Source organism: Haemaphysalis longicornis, unplaced genomic scaffold (assembly GCF_048455015.1).
Source record: "Haemaphysalis longicornis isolate Haplotype H1 unplaced genomic scaffold, Haemaphysalis longicornis Haplotype H1 scaffold_4, whole genome shotgun sequence".
Classification (NCBI taxonomy): domain Eukaryota; kingdom Metazoa; phylum Arthropoda; class Arachnida; order Ixodida; family Ixodidae; genus Haemaphysalis; species Haemaphysalis longicornis.
Window position 1 is genome coordinate 199,144,082 of NW_027526361.1, and position 16,918 is coordinate 199,160,999.

Genomic DNA, 16,918 nt, shown 5'->3' on the forward strand with positions numbered 1-16,918 from the left:
TATGTCTTTGTACTATTTCTTCTATTTTTGAAAGTTCTGTGTTGATGTCTCGGTTTTGTGGGCAGTAGCAACTTCAGTATTTCTCTGTTCCCCTTTGTTACTTTAGCTGTCACTAAGTTTTGAGCTATAAAAACTGGGCACACTGCGAGGGTTTTGTGGATTATAATGGCAGATTTGAGGTCTTTACTGGCTGCGAATATATTGTTACGTCCGGGAGGGATTTATTAAGGCAATAGCGCAGGCTCCGAAGGCGGGGAAAAGTCGAGCACTGTTGAGCACGACACGAGCAGCGGTCCGGCTTCTTCTTCCTCTAGTCCAGAGAGCCCAGCTCCCGCATCCTCTTTCTCCTCTTCAGCTAATCCAATCCACTTGGCCAAGCCAATGTTGCAGAATTGGTTTACCGTTACAATATGTTTAAGTGGAAATCCTATTATTTTATTTTTGAGGGTATAAGGTTCTTGTATTAACGAAATATCTAATTGTTCATCTTGTTGGAGATTAATAAGGAATTGATTTGCTTTGTATGCTCTAGCTAAGTTAACCTGGATTATGTGGAGTTCATTTGTGAGTTAGGTACTACGTTTTCAGTCGTACTAGTCAATTTATATAACGGTAGTGATGATCCTCTTATGTTCCTGTTTAATCTTGTCCCGGTAGACCGGACAGTCCCCGAACATCATTTCGTGGTCTCTGCTTTGGTCTCTGCCATCCAGGTCACAGGCGTGACAGTGAGCGTTCTTCCTGAATTCGTCTCTCTCGAGGCCCCGTTGCCCACACTTTACGCAGCGGATCGGGGCTTCACAATCTATTCGCCGCGAGCTCGACATATAGGGGGCGATAGCGTCGCGCCGCTAGTGTGGATACGCCGCGACCGAGTACTGTGTTCGTCTATGGAGCGGCAACTCGCTATGATTAATTTCGCGTGATATCGTTAAAACCATCCCGCTGACAAGGATGGTTCGGTATTGTTCGGTGCCCCAGTGCTCTACGTACTGCACGGAACCGGGGATAAGCTTCCACTACTACCCTGAAAATGCCGTGAACCGCAAAAAGTGGCTTGCAAGGCTGCGGAACGACAAAGAGCCGTCCAAATATGCGATGGTGTGCAGCAAGCATTTCGCTGACGATGCTTTCGTAGCCGTGAGGAGAAACGGAAAAGGTGAGTCTCTAAAATTTTATGGTTCGAATTATCTGCGGCCCGCAGTACTTCAGCGGCGAGAATCGTATGCGCGAAGGTAGCGTAAACAATGCCCGTGGGCTCTCTTGCGATCGTCGGCATTACCAACGCGCTCCCCTATTCCTATTTATTTCTCGCGATACGTACCGCATCACTGTGGTACCAGTTCGTGTGGACGTTGAGATGCTGATTTGTTAAAATGTGGTCCTGTTTACATGGCTTCGACAGAAGGGCATCGCAGCGGGCTGGCGGAGCGGTGAGGTGACGCGTCGATGATCCTGTCTTTGACGCTGTGACTTCGCCGCGACGTACAAGGGCGGCGTGCCGTTTTCTACAGAAACGGTTCACTGAGCTTTTGTCGTAGCCTTGTAAACACGGCTGATGTTCAAGTGTTGCATAGATTGAACCTATCTACCTCCCTGTGCGTTGAGCTAGCGTTTGTTTATCACGTACGCTGCATGGTTAATGTGCAACACCCGCAAGTTTTAGGGTTCTAATTGAGTTTCGTCCAGTTTCTGGAGGAAACACAATTCCTCATGGACTTCCTGGCTTTGTTTTAGAGACAGTTTCCTGTGCGACATGTTGAGTGGAATCGTGCTAAGTGTAGTCGCTACCACATACTTAGTACCTGATTCCAAGCGATCGTTTCGTCTAAAACCGCAACTAGTTACAGTAAAACTGCGTGCAAATAGCGTTCTCGCTGAAAACAGCCTTCTTTGAAATTGTTACCGATGTAGGGTTCAAAACAGGCACCTTAATGTGCCCTCCCTCGCACGCTTTTTTTTTCTTCTAGTCTGCAAGCGAAGAAAGTTGAAGACCAATGCTGAACCTACACTGAATCTGCCGCAGCGCAGTTTTGACAGACCAAAGTTACCGCGAAAGGCACCAGGTGAGAGTTTGTTTGTTATTTTTAAGACCTCATCAAATTGACACATTGTTTTTTTTTATTAGTCTACAGAGCTCCAGTTTTGAATCAGCTGACAAAACTTGTGGACTCCCCCAGCAGCAGTGCGGGTGAGTTGCATGAAATGAACAAATTGTTTTAAGGTACGTCGGAGTGTAAGTCCAAAGATGGGTCGAATATAGCCAGTGAATCAATACCGGTCTGTTGCACGTTTTTATTGGTGTTGAACAACCTAGAAGTTTATTGGTGAGCAACTTATGCTCACCACCTTGTTCATAACTCTCGATAAAGCCGTTTTTTTTTTACTAAAGACAATGGCCAAATTGCTTCCACTCACTGACTGGCCAGAGGCACTATTAAACTGCAGGAGTGATGTGAGCTGTGCTTATTAATAAGAAATAATGGTCAGCACTGCGTGGGCCCCAATGTAAGGCCCGAGCCCGCTTTGTGAAGCCCGAGCCCGACCCGGGCCTATAAGGCCAAGCCCTGGCCCGGCCTGGGCCCGTCGTCTCAAGCCCAGGCCCGGGCCCAGTCATTTATTTTTGAGCCTAGGGAGGTCACGCTGTGTGTGATCAGGCCAGGTCATAGACGGTGAAGAAAATTTGTTTATTATATTTGGTCCAGTGTCTTCTTAGCGGGCAATCAGACGGAACATCTAGTCTACAAGCACATCAGTAATTGAAACGCAAAAAATAAAGGTTTTAAAGTGCACGTAGTTTAGCTTACACCATCTGCAGTTCACGCCACATTGGCGTAATAATAGCTCGTAATCTTACACCAGAGACACCATCAACTGTGATGACCAGACTCTTGGCAACTTCACGTGGTTGTCTCGGCCACAATTTGGTATTGCTGAAATTTCTTGCTCCCCGTTTTGAAGTATGTGTGTGCATTGAAATATTTTACCTGCAGTGGTTGTTAAGCGATGGTGTTTCTCTAGAACGCGAGTTTTATTCCCGGCCACGGCAGCCGCTTTTGGATTGGTGCGACATTTAAAACACGTGTACATAGTCATGGGCGCACAGCTCCAGGTTGTCTTAATTCCTTCCCCGCTAGGGCATTCTTTGTAACTGCACCTTTGGTATGTTACACACGAAAATATAAAATTTTGATGCAGTACGTGAAATGCAATTTAAAAAAAAACAGTAGAGTGACTATCAGACATTGCAAAACATGTTTTTAAAACAATTCCTACAACTAACATAAGAAGCGCATAAAAATAAACTCAGAATGTTCATTTTTATGTTCTTTTCTACACTTCATGTCGGAACTATTAACGGCCGGGCCTATGAATTCAAGCCCGATCCCGACCCGGGACCGCGGCACTGAGCCCAGGCCCATCCCGGGCCTGCCGATAATCGAATTCGGGCGGCCAGGCCCGCGGGCTGGGTCGGGCCCGGGCTTTCGGGCCGACCCGGGCCCATGCAGTGCTCTAATTACTGCACCTTTGCAGCCCTTCCTTTGGCAGTTTTATTTGGCTGGCACGTCTTTCTAAACCAATTGTAGAGTTTGCCTGGCCATGCCTATCTCGAATACAAATGATGCATCATCGTCATTATTGCGATGGCGCGGATTTGGGGAAGCATTGTTTCATGCTCCCCATAATATGTAAATTCAGGGCCAGCCTGTAGGTTTTATTCATTCGTTCTTGACAGGACCGGCTATTTTAAAAATACGGAAATTTTGTTCGACTTTCGAACCTGGGAGATGTTTCTTTGGTAGGGTTACTTGAGAAGAAACGTGTTGTGTGGTGAGAATCTGTTCTACTGCAGTACAATGTGTTGTTGGTCTAGTTGTTGCATTATGCCGTATGAAAATTGCGCTAACTGGACGTACAGAGGAAGGCAGACAAACAATGCGCATACTAGGTTGCAGCAAGATTAGTGTAACACATGGGTAGGTGCTAGCACAGTTTTTCTTAGCGGTTATTCTGCCGTCACGCTTATTTTTGTTCAATACAAGAGAACTAATACTTAGACTAATGATATTGCATTTAATGGGTACATCTTTCTTCATTGAACTTCAAGAAATGGTCGGCTTGTGCCTAAATGCCATAACAGTGTGCCTGAATATTGCTAAAATATATTTTGCGTGTTTTATACTGTGAGACGTTTCTGATATTGTATTTCTGCTGTCAGATGTTCACAATTTGCATCACATTGTGTCTGATTTATTAAATTACAGTAGCCCCAAAGAATTCGGGTTGTGACAAGCTACACTGTTATTTCTCGCTTGTATGTAGAAGCCAGCCAAGGGCCATCCAGTGCAAAAGACCCAGGTAGCAGTTTAAAGGATGCTTTCGCCATTGGTAGGTGGAATTTTTCATCGAACACTACTTGGGAACTTAATACGCTACTGTGCAGGTGATGATGGTGCTGACAACTGCAGTGCCTGCGACACAGAGGATAACACTGTTGAAGGTTGGTCCAAAAATTGCACTAACATTACTAGTCAGATTTATAACTCTAGCTGTTGGCAAAAGTACCCTCTGCAAATGCTGCAATTGCAGCCGTAAGCCTCGGAGCCAAGGTTATTCACAGCAACTAAATGGATAGGAAGCACGTGCGCTTGCATTTTCGTTTTTATACAGTTTCCTCTGTTTCCTGAGAGCAAATCTGGAAAAGTTATAACCTGCGAATTAAGTTCACAGCCCTGGCTGCTTCGAAACCGGAATTTTGTTCTTATACAGGATATGCACTCCTAAGATGCGAATGAATTAACCTTTCATCAACGTCTGAATAGTTGCGTTACTGAATTGCTTGAATAATATGCTTACTAAGGGACCACGCTCAAACTAGAGGAGTGTATAGAAACAGTCTCTTGCTAGAGAAGAGTTACTTGTTTGCAAAATGACTGCTTATTCCACAACATGCAGTGCCAGGTATGCCACTGCCTAATTGTAGACTTGCACATTTTTTACAGTGCCACCTGAGGATGTTCTTCAGATGTTGGCTTCCATTGTGTGCCAGCAGGCGGGTACATTACGAGATGCTTGCATCCAAGTGAACCCTCAGCCAGAAATTGGGCGTTCGAAGCCGTTGCTCTCGTACTCACTTGTTGAAGAGGAAAGCGAAATTCGGACTTTAACAGGGCTGGGGTGTCTTCAGCTTATGCAGAACATAATTTCAGAGTTCACTGCTTTACGCACTGTTTGTGTACCAAGAGGCTTTGCCTTAAGCGACGAAGACGTGGTTTTGATGGTCTTTGTTAAGCTGTACCACAACATTAATTTCAGCTTTCTGGGGCTATTGTTTTCTGTGCACCGAACTACGGCAGCCAGTATTCTAAAGATTAGCATTTGCATTCTTGCGCGTGTTGTGGCAGATGCAGTTTTTTTCCCTCAAAGGAGTCTATACTGGAGAACCTGACTATTTATTTTCAGCAGTATAGAAACACACGTGTTGTGCTTGACTGCACAGAGATCGCACTTGAAAGGCCAGGGGACCTAACGTCATGTTTGTTGACCTACAGTCACTACAAGAAAACCTACACCATCAAAGTCCTAATTGGCTGTGCACCAAGTGGCATGATAACGTTGGTAGGCACTGGGTATGGCGGAAGAGCATCAGATTCTCAGCTCACTGCCCGATCAGACATTCTCAACACGTGCATGCCATACGTTGACCATGTGATGGTAGACAAGGGATTCTTGATTGACAACCTTTGCGAAGAAGCCCGAGTAGGCATGGATAGACCTCCGTTCTTAAAAAAAAGGCGGCAGATGGAAAAGCACGAAGCACTTCGTAACCAAGCTATTGCTAGGGCACGAGTGCACGTTGAGCGAGCAATACAACGTTTGAAAGTTTATAAAACCTTGCAGCAGAAATTTCCTTTGCAACTTCTTCCTGTCTTTGACAAAGTAGTTTTGTTGCTTGCTGGTGTTGTGAACCTTTCAAGGCCCATCTTGGCTGAAAACAAGTTCCTCCCAAATACGCACCAAAGAGTTGTAGTCAAGTAGTGTCAAATAATCGTGTGACTGAGCGTGGTTTTTTTAAAGATGTTCATTGTTTATCTCCTGCTAAACCAAAGTCTGTCGGCGTGCTGTAGTTAAGTTGTGTTAAATAATCGTGTTAACAGAGAGTTATTTTAAAACCCATGGTTTTCAAAATGCGACACGATATTCCTTCACGTGTTACGTTTGCTTTGCCGACAAGAGGACAGTTTTGATTTTTTAGTACCCCAATGTTTGTCAGAAGCAGCCATCATAGTTCTGAAGCAGCAAATCCCATACGCCTTTTTTTCTGTTTGCAGTCATAAATGTGCTTCGAGTGCTCACTAGTCTACCACTTGCAAGTGTATGTGGGTAGTACAAGATAACTGTGATTTTATTTGTCTGTGATTTTTTTGTCTTTTTTCACGCAAAGTTTGCAAGTTTTATTAGTGTTTGTGTAAATGATGCCTTATGTTATGTACACCACTTCCATCCCATTAGATTAACAACGATGATTCCTCAAACCGTTGATCTCAGGTTGTACATATATTTATTTCTCTGAAGGAAGTTTATGAAAAATAAATGAAGATCACGCACAAGCTGTGCCCCCAAAGCTCTCTTTTTATTGCAGTCAATTCATTCAGAGGGGTTCACAAACTTCTGCCCCTGTACTAAAACATAGTTTCTGTAGCTGTGCGAATAGATCCCGAACAGGCTTCATATTCTGAGATATTTCACAATAGTTGTAGCCTGAACTTGTTTCATATTCTCAGGTATTTCACAATAGTTGTAGCCTGAACTCGGTGCCACAGCAGAGTAGGGTGCAGAAAAATAAAAATTACAATGCAGAAAATAGTACCAAAGAATACAATCAAAATTCACAAAAAATGCATTGCAACAAAAGAAACAATCAGCAAGTCATTGGTCAATCAATGTACAATGGGTGTCAGTTTCTCCGTGAGTTTTTTTTAAATGAGGGGGATGGTCAGTAGGGGGAGGGGGGAGGTTTGGCATCCATAAAAGTGTCAAGAAAATCTTGTTAACAGTCTGTAGAACATGGAGGAAAGAAAAGTTCGGGAAGAGAAGACCTTAGGAATTACAGACCCCGCAGCCTACTCTGAGTTGTATACAAGCTTTTACCAAAGAAATAGTTAACCGCATAAGTGACAATATACAACCAACACATCCTGCCAGGGATGACATATGGAGTGGAAACTTGGCACCTTACTATGCAACTTGAAAGCAAACTTAGGTTGGCCCAGTGGGCCATGAAGCAAATAATAATCAGAGTAACACTCAGCGACAGGAAACAAGCTTCTTTGATCAGGGAGCAAACTTGAGTAGAGGACATCATAGTTAAAGTAAACAAAAAGAAATTGACTTGGGCTGGTCATGTAATGAGACGAACCAACAACGGGTGGATGCCAGGGTACCAGAGTGGCTACCAAGAGATAGGTCTAGCAGAAGGGGATGACCATTAATCTGATGGAGGGACGAAATTAGGAAATTTGGGGCAACGAATAGAATCGATAAAAGCAGGACAGGAGTGGTTGGAAATCATTAGGGGAGCCCTTCGTCTTGCAGTGGACCAGAATAGGCTGCAGTGATACTTTGTATTATGTCATTATGGTGCGCGAAGGGCGTCAAAAAGGTACTCTGCATAAATCGACTTCACCGCATTGTAGCAGTCGTTGAAACGTGCCTCATCAAATGTTACCCTTAAGAGCCGCCACACATCAGGTGACTCGTAGACAAAAAAATCGCATGTTGAAATGCCTACGATCCCCATCTGCACCTGCATTTGAGTCATGTAATGAGGCTTAGGGCGATCTTTGCTAAACGAGTTTGCCACCTTCACTGGACACTTTATTTCCAGGAGTGTCTGCCTCGCTGGGCAGCACTCGCACCGGAACGAAACTACTCCGTCTGGAGAGCACCCCATTAAAGGGAAGTGCTGCCAGATGACGAGTCCAGTCTCACCGATTTCGACATCGTGGCCGTCTGCAGTCATGCCTGCCCGGTAAACTTCCCGGGCCTCGGACTCTTTCTGAAGGCCTTTCACCATTGCTGCACTCTGAAAATGGTTCTGCCTTGTCACAGCTTTGTACAGGCCAGTCAGGTTGTGCGGTCGGGGCTCAGTTTGCAGTTTGTGGGCCTTAGTCTTAAATGAATGCACAATGCTGCTTGTCGCCATTCCACGGCGATACTCATGCCACTCCTCACTTGAGGATTTCTCTATGGTACACCTTTGGATGTCAAGAATGGTGTTTTCGTCGTACCACTCATGCGCCTCCTCCAAAAAAGCTTGAAGGTCTACCTTGTCAGTTCTTCTTATCAACTGAAGCACTGATGGTGGTCTTTGGCGTTGAGCTGGGGCCGTGCTCAAAGTTTCCTGGGTGGAGGCCTCGGGTTGCATGGATGCATCAGGTGCTGCATTGAAGCAAATGAATATTTACATGGTTTTTCAAGTAGAAATAAATCACGGGTAAAAAGGGGTATGTTGAATTATTCACACACACTGTTGGCATTGCAATGCCCTAATATACAGCAAGAAATGATTATAGGATTAAATAATTGCAAAGATGAAGCATGAAACAAAAAAAGCAAGTTCTATTTATTTTTCTTACAATGATAGTTATCTTGCATGCTACTGTTATGCTGTATGCAACTGATTTAAATTACAATGCCAAAAGATAGCGCACATTGGTCACAGTGCACCGACATTTGAAAGGGAGGGACAGGTGTTGTGCACTGTGCTGCAATCTTAAAGGACTCTCAGATTGGGATGGAGCAATTTCTACACAATATTTTGCGCTGTATCATATTATACTTCATGATACCGGAAACTACAAAGCAAAATCTTACCGAGTCTCACTTTCTTTTTCATGTGCATTTCTGCCGTAGATGTGTACGGCAGGTTGGCTGTCAAGCGTTGTAGCACGCCGTCTCTGGGACGGGGAACAGCAGGTTCCTGGAACTGAATATGCAGTTCGTGTTTAAAAAATGTAAGCTGCTACAACCGTTGATACAATTAAGTCCAGAATTTCTCATTTGGCACGTATTGCAGCCATGGTAGCAGTTAATTTAAAATTCATTGTAAATTTTGAAATTTGCTACAGTGTTCATGAACAGAAAAAACAGTAACTAAAAACTTGACATTAGTCTGCTGGCCCTTTTTGCCTTGTGCTTCATGACAGTACATTAAGTGATATTTTCATATCCAGCGGTTATACCCTCGGCCCAAGCCTACAAAAAGAAGTACTTTTAATTTCAACAATGCAACTTGCCTTTGGGCAGCAGGGTAGATTGAGGACAGTGGTGGGTGCATATTTCTGTTTTACAGTGTATTTGGCGTTCTGTCCCCATGACTGCGGCAAATCTGTTGAGGAAAGCAAAGTCAACTGCTTTCTTTGCTTGATGTACAATAGAACTGCAATGCAGTGCTTGCACTTTTGGGATGCTCTGAAAGAAAAAAAGATGCCCTAAGTTGCAAATACAAAGTATCAAAAGATCACTACCACAGGTAAGTTAGCCTACATGGTACAGGAAATCTGTATATTCATAGTAACAAGTTTTTCGGCAATATTTAACAGCATTCTTTGTAAAATTCAGCTTTCTGTCAGTTTTAATAATTCAGTCGAGCACCGCCGGCGACCTCGAAATTCTGCTCGGAGCTTCACCCACTGCAAACAGTGTTAGTTACAAAACTGTCAAGCTAGTCTGAATCTGTGTAGTTACTACGGTATTAAAAATAGCTCCCGCAAAGCTACGTTTTACCTGGCATTTAACTGCACACTTGGATTACTGTTACTGAATTTAGTGCTGTTGACAATCACATGTTGAAGGTGCAAAGCGAACGTGTAGAAAATATGCGTGCACATATCCAGTTGAAATTGCCATATTATATTTTTCCCAACACTCCTAGGCTAACTTTCCCGGCGCAGCGCCGAGAGGACGGGGGAGAGGTAAAATATTTGCGAGCAGCACGTGTTCGGGGACGATCTCGAATAGGTCGCGGAAAAGAGTAAGATAAGGATTAGTGGCACAAATATTACACAGCCGCATAGCGTGGTGATCATGTTTTTTTACGCAACATTTTCACACGCACGAATTGTTGGCCGGTCGCTCGACGTCCATTTCACTCACGTGCACATGTTACCGCGCGTGCTGCACGACGTTCAGCTTACCCAGCGGGACAGGTGCAGTTGATTTCAACGATCGTCGCTTCATCCTGCAGTCTGAGTTCGACTTTCAGCGGGTCGTTATTCAGTGCCGATGACTGCAGCACGTAGGCAATTATGTGCACCGGCCCGCTGGATCGGCACGAAGAGGAGACTGCGCTGCATTCTATCACGTGTCCGGCTTCCAACACCAAGTCCCCTTCAACAAGGCATCTTGAGCCGTCCCCGACGTAGTCGAGAATCGTGCTCAACGGCAAGGAAACTGCGAGGTTTTGACACAATGACATTAGCCTTCTCCACCGCTGGGTTATCGGCGACCGCCAGCGATCACCCCCATCAAAACAAATCAAATGCGCACATTATTGCCCGCGATCACGGATTAAAGGCTTGTCATGCTTGCGAATGAATAGTAACCACAAATTACTCACTGTGAAACAGGTCGTCCTCTTCGCTTTCCATCGTAGCCATGCGGAAGGCGCCCCAAAGCAGTGGGAGTTAGCAGACGACGCCAGCACTTATCCACACTAGGAGCAGTTCGTCCCGCCGCCGCCAGGGGCCGACTCTGTTCGCGCTCGGGGCGAATAGCGTTGTGTCCATGTTCTGCACACGTGGTACATCGCGGTAAGAAGAAATGATAAAAAACGCGGCACCTGCTCCATCCGATGTACAGGTGTGACCTGTTGTTCAGCGCCTGGTGTCCCTCTTTGTTAAGGAAGTACTGACACGAAATTTTCGTGTTACATTTTTTTCGCTGCTATGCGTGCCTAACAGCCCACTAATCATAGAATGACAGATTAGACGGTCGAGCGCAGCGTAAACATTCATTTACGGCGTCGTTTATTCGTGCCAGTTTCGGTTTCGACTGAAAAACGCCGAGCGGCCGCCATGACAGGATGTATCACATGACGTCACCATTCTTGCCGCATCGCTGCCTCTCTGGAAGCGCGCGCGCAAGCGAGCGCACGCGCGCGCCCAGACCGGCCGAGGTCTTCGCCGTCCCCAAATACCCGGGCAGCATGACGTCAGTCCTAAAACCATGACGTGTACACACGCCCGAGCAGCGCGCGCCAACCACAGCCAGCGCGTCGGCTTCGTCACGGGAGCCCCGACGTCGGCAGTTTGGGGCAAGTAGCACATGATGTCATGTCGGCCCGCTCTGGCCTTTCTCGTGCGGGCGAAGATTAAAATGGATTTTAAATATGTTTCGCTGAACTGTTGCTGTTGAAACTTGCTGGGAGATATCTCCTGATAAAAAGGAAGCGTTTTACATAGTTATCACAGCTTTGAAATTTCGTGTCAGTACTCCTTTAGGTGCCAAAAATGCTGTTGTTCCTGGTCTTCCTTTCCAGGTTTTCTTGACCTCGATATCTCTAGTAGTGCAAGGTAAGTTGTTTTGTTAGATAATCGTTTGCACGATCGTTCCTACTTCCGCTTCTTCGTCAATTCCAATCACCTTTATTGGGTATCTATTTTCCTTAGGTCTCTCGATTTGGAGGTCCTTTATTTTTCCTTGGAGGTGCGTCTCAATCTTCGCTGAGCCTTCCTTCGATGTGGTGGTGAATATTACACCTTCCCTCCCAGGTTTGATTGTAGCGTCTCGGAGACCAAGGTCAGGTGGATGGATGCTCTTTTTGATTAACGATGCCACCTCTTGTTTGCCCATTGTCCCTGAGGACACAACCAGGGCGTAGTTTGGCTTCCTCTCTTCTGGTTTACCTGGTTCGTTTTGGTGAGTGTCTTTCTTGCTTTCGAACTGTTTTTCGAGTTCGCTAATTCGTCCTCTTTTGTAGGCCAGTTCCTCCCGTTGACTCGTAATGATGCCCTTAAGTCAGGCCTGCTCGGTTAGGACGACATCTACCTGTTCTTGCAGCTTCTCATTGTCCCCTAATATACTTGCAATTTGAACGAGGGCATTTGTCATTGCCTTGTCGGCAGGTTAAAGTTTCGTACGGGACGACTGACTGTCCAGTTTCTCTTTCTTAACTTCTTCGTTAGTCTTGGTACCTTCGGCCTCTCTTGGTTGTCTTCTGAAAGATTCCTGCGCTCCTCTGTCACCTTGTTCTTCTTGTTCCTCTTCTGTTGATTCTTCCCAAGAGTCCTTTGTAGCTACTTCCTTTGGTGTGTCCTCCTTCTTCTGTTTCCCTCTATCCTCTTCCTCTTCTTCAAACCAGGGAATGTTCTCCCTGGTTTGTGAAGTCTCGTCGTCTTCCTGTCCTCCGTGGGTGTTCTCTTTAGTGCCATCCTTCATCTTCTGTTTCTTCTTCTTTTCCTTCCGCAGTTGTTCAAGTCTTACTTGTTGGGATGCACTCTGCCCTGGTTTTGGCGGAGCTGTTGATCCTTTGGTCCCTGTTGCATGATCGGACGTTGTTATTGGGTGTACGCTCCTGGAGTCATCCCTCGACGCGTGGGGTGTAGCTACTTTTCCTTTGGTGTAGTGCATAATTTTTTCCCCCAGTGTTCTTCAGATTTTTCGAGCATCATATGTTGTCCTTCCGTTTTGCTCCGATTTTATCTCAATCTAACAAAGTTATTCTCGCAGTCTGAAGCAAGAACAAACTTTTCTGCCAAATTTATCAGGTTTTTTGGAAGGTCTGGCAACCCTGTAGCCCAGGCTTTCAACCCTGCTGTGTCCGGTGTTTTTCTTGACTTTTCTTACTTCCACCGTTTCTATGCTTTTTCCAAGCGCTATCTCCGTAATTTTGTGGTTCATACGCCACAAATTTCACAAAAATCGAGCTAGCCGTTGAAAAGTTAGCCCCAATTTGGTCTGCTGGCAGACTGCTCTCGGAAGGGTGCACCCATGTTTGGCTGGAACCAGTATATGTACCACTCGTAAGAATATACATTTTTCTTGATCTTGCCGCCTCACAGGTCAAAACCGATTACATTTTCCTTTTCGCTTTGGTTTTAGCCTTCTTTTGGTACTGGTACCTAGATGATTGAGGTCCGAATTATGAAATTTGTCCACTTCAGATCCCGATTAGGTTTAGCGTGACATCGGATGTTTTCTACTCAAATTCCCTATTTTCTGGCCGATTTCGGCGCGGTCTTCGATAACCGAGCGTTCTTGATTGGTTAAACTGATCTATAAAGCCAAGTAAAGGTACACAGTCACTCTTTTTTGACGTTTTCCAGAATTTTCTTGGGAGCTTGCCCGGAGTGGCCCAAACCAAGTGATGGCACAGCTTACCATCAAAAACTCTTAGATTTTAAACCAGTGAGTTATATTACAATATAAATGGAGTGAGGAATAATCCAGTCAATTAAGATACAACTCCAACGCTAATCCTTTTACTTTAATTTCTTTACAGTTTTTTTATACCTGGCATATATGCAACCTGCAGCAGTACCATGAAGACGCCTAGTTTTCCACAGTGCCGAATCCGGTATTTCAGAAATGTGAACGCTTGCTCTATGTAGGCATGCAAAAGAGCATCACAGAACCTACAAGGAACCATTGGAACCTACCAACTTTTTTCGCCTATTTTGGAAGCGCAACAGCCTGCAACATCACCCGCCTGCAATAGCTCCCCCCACCCCCTCCCCCGCCCACTACCACCCCGAAAAATATAATGAAGGTCATTCAATACACACGAATCGCACGAGTGGAAGGAGCCTCCATCAGCTCCGGAATCCAATCTCAACTCTAAGTTTGTCAAGCAAAATGTGAACTATTTGAGGTTGCTCATGTTGAAAACGAGCAGTGAGGATAAGCTGAAAAGATTGAGTCTTTTAAAGGCAGGCATTTTCAGGGGGCAAGGCACACGCTAGGCTGAGGCTGCTTTAAAGGAGCCGCAGCCGGTCTTCACAGATGGAAATCTATCTTTCCCAAAATTGAAGTTGGCGAGGACGACACCGGGACCTGAGAATACAATTCGGAAGCTGGGAAATGCGTTGCTCGGAGGATGAGAGGACGCATAAACTTGCAATCAATGGGTTTGTATCCCATTCAAATTGCTAAAGAGCGTCTTTTCCATCCTCGGTGTCGGCGAAGACGTCGCAAAGGCCTTTGAAAGACTAGCATCTGTGCAGTCTAGACTGGTTGGCTTTGTTGCTGATTAAGTCTGACGGATACTTGCGAGACAACTGAATCCACACGCATATTTGACGGTTGCATATTTTTTGGCACCGGTAATGCATTTTCTTGATTTTGGCGTTGCAGGGCACCGTTTCAAGCTGTGGAAATTGGGTACTACGCCATGATTGAATATTTTGCGTAATCGACATTTGTTACAGTGCGCGTGCGCAGCCCTGAGAATCGTTCCGAAAAACTTCCGATGGTTTTATCGCTTTTTTGGTGCAGCATGCTCCGCGCTCCCGAAAAATGTAAGAAAAAAAACATATAATAAATTATCCTGCATCATGCGGTCGTAGCCGGTGTCCTACACTCACCTTGTCAGGCGTAACGTATAACTAATGGTTGTCCGCGATACGATGGTATTTGCGTAATCGTGATTGATCATGTTCGTTGTCCCTAACGGATATAAGTGGTGATATATGTAGTAAAGGAAATGAAATACTTGAATAAAAAAGACGCGTGTGGCCTGGAGCGAACCTTTGATCAGTTAGCAGCAGCATTGCGGCTTGCCGTATTTGCGCTATTCTAACGTGCACCTATCTTTGTGAAAAAAAGGCGTTTGATACTGCCTGCGCGTTACAATCGGCCGCAACACCACAAAACCGCAAAACCGAAACCGAGAACTGGAAGGCGAAACGAAGAATCTAAATGAACGATGGATGTTTCGTTAAAACGCAAAGTAGTCGTCTTGGCGGAAACGGAAGTGAACCGGGCAGCTCCCCGTGCATAAAGCGTCCCAGAGTGGTGCGTTAGTGATTTGGGGAAAACAAAGGGAATATATTTTTAAGTGAAAAGTTTCACGGAAGGACATTCACTGCCAAAAGCCTGTGATAGGTAGTGTTCCATTACATTATCTGTACAATTTTGAAGCCTCTGTAACGCCTGTATTTCGTGTGCGCTGTATTCAATGAACACCACGTTATTTTTGTGGTTTCCGGGTGTCGAATTCTAGTGTGCGCTACAATCGGGGGCGCGTTAGAACCGCGCTGCCATGGTAATAAATTGTTCTACCAACTAAGCGACATTTCGCGCAATCCATTTTATACTTATACAAAAACGAGTTTGGAGCTACCCTGCATGGCACGATAGCCCATAAGGCTAAGAAATGGCGGTGGAAATATAGAACGGCTTGGCGAATTTTCGGGCATGCCTGCAGCCAGGAGCTCCGTTGCATTGGAAAAGAGACAAATTGTCCGCTTACCTCCTGGCTACAGTGCAAATGCCTTCGAAGGACGACAGTCTTCATGCATTGCAACAAGATTTTCTCTCTCCCTCTTTTACGTCTCATGTTTTTCCTTCCCCTCTGGCTTCCCCCATGGCTGATGTAATTCCGATTGCTCTGTTCAAGTTTCCCGCGCTCCCAGCGCTCGCGTGCCAACCGGTGGGAAAGCGCGAAACTTGCACTTCTTGTTTTTAACGCGTGCTTTTTATTCGTTTTCTGTCGTAACAAGAAATACGACGTTTATTCTCAGTAGAAAAAATGTTGCTTGTGCCGGTTCTGTACTGACATATGTCCACACAAACACCTGAAGGGTCTTTGGCCTTGCGTACAACAGGCATCTGTGACCTGTGCTAGTGCTTATATTAGTTTTGAACGGTCTGCCTGCATCAAACACAGGTCAACTTGAACCGCAAGGTGACATTATCTCAATTCGAATCAATGAAAGTTTGAAATAACGAAAGGAAACAATAACAACAGTACACTGCGGCTTGGAAGCATTAGGCCATGTCAACAAGTTGATGGTTTAAAATTCCGTGAATCCCAAGTGTTCGTTGTCCTTGTAGGTGACAGCCAGCATTTTTTGCTTTAACGCGGGAATGTAACCGAGGCCTCCTCTTCGCCGTTTAAAAACTAAAGCAGAGACGGACGGCATTGAATCCGATCGTGACTTCCGCAGCGAAAGCAGCACTGGTGCTTCGTCTTTTTAGGTTCGAAGCACCTTAAGACTTCGCAATGTCCGTCCGCTGTCCGACCGTGTCTCCCCAAGTTCTCCGTTGTCCGTGCGGAGTGACTACAGCGAGCTACACGAGAGGGCGCTACGCGCAAACACGAGATCAAAGTGCAGGTTTTGCGCGCCGCTCGAATGTGGCGAGGAGCAGCGCCCCATTAATACTTGTCGGAGACTTCAACGTTAACATTCTGAAGATCGACTTGGACAACAACTGCTCGTACAGTTCAACGCTAATTTTGGGCGTGCATTTGTCATTTACAGTGCACTTACTGCACCCGAAATCGTTTAATAAACTTTAAATGCATCATCGAGCACGCACGATAAAACTCATCCACACAATACACACAACTTGGGTACCAGTGCTGCGGCAGCCACACTGGCGCCGGCGCGTGCCCAGCTGTGAGCCTCCGTTGCGCAGCAGCCAAGTCTGACGCTGCGCTGGAGCCGCTTGATAGCCGTTTCGCGTGGCTCCTGGAAAGCCGTGCTGCGCATGCGCGAGGAGCAGTGACTGGACTGGACTGGAGTAGACTGGATTGGATTGGATTGGATTGGTCATCGTTTCGGCAGCAGTAAGCATGGTAATCAGTCTTTCCTATACAACCAGGAAACCTAAGAATAACCAGCTGAAGCTTAGCTCCCGCTACCTATATCCTGGCATCGCCGAGTTAAGCCACTGCTAATTCTTTTCGTTGGAA

General features: G+C 45.6%; 2 protein-coding genes across 2 annotated transcripts; one reads left to right on the forward strand and one right to left on the reverse strand.

The window, feature by feature from the left end:
• The first annotated feature begins 811 nt into the window (after nt 1-811).
• LOC144180737 (THAP domain-containing protein 1 B-like) lies at nt 812-2,460 on the forward strand. Its single transcript, XM_077709008.1, has 3 exons — nt 812-1,159; nt 1,971-2,066; nt 2,129-2,460. The coding sequence occupies exons 1-3, from the start codon at nt 955-957 to the stop codon at nt 2,221-2,223; spliced, it is 396 nt and encodes a 131-aa protein (XP_077565134.1). The 5' UTR covers nt 812-954; the 3' UTR covers nt 2,224-2,460.
• Nucleotides 2,461-6,956: 4,496 nt separating this feature from the next.
• LOC144180180 (uncharacterized) lies at nt 6,957-10,771 on the reverse strand. Its single transcript, XM_077708568.1, has 4 exons — nt 10,622-10,771; nt 10,200-10,455; nt 9,263-9,474; nt 6,957-8,079 (listed from the first exon to the last, which is right to left on the reverse strand). Exons 1-4 carry the CDS (start codon nt 10,659-10,661, stop codon nt 7,637-7,639), a joined length of 951 nt encoding a protein of 316 aa, XP_077564694.1. The 5' UTR covers nt 10,662-10,771; the 3' UTR covers nt 6,957-7,636.
• Between the last annotated feature and the right edge of the window lie 6,147 nt (nt 10,772-16,918).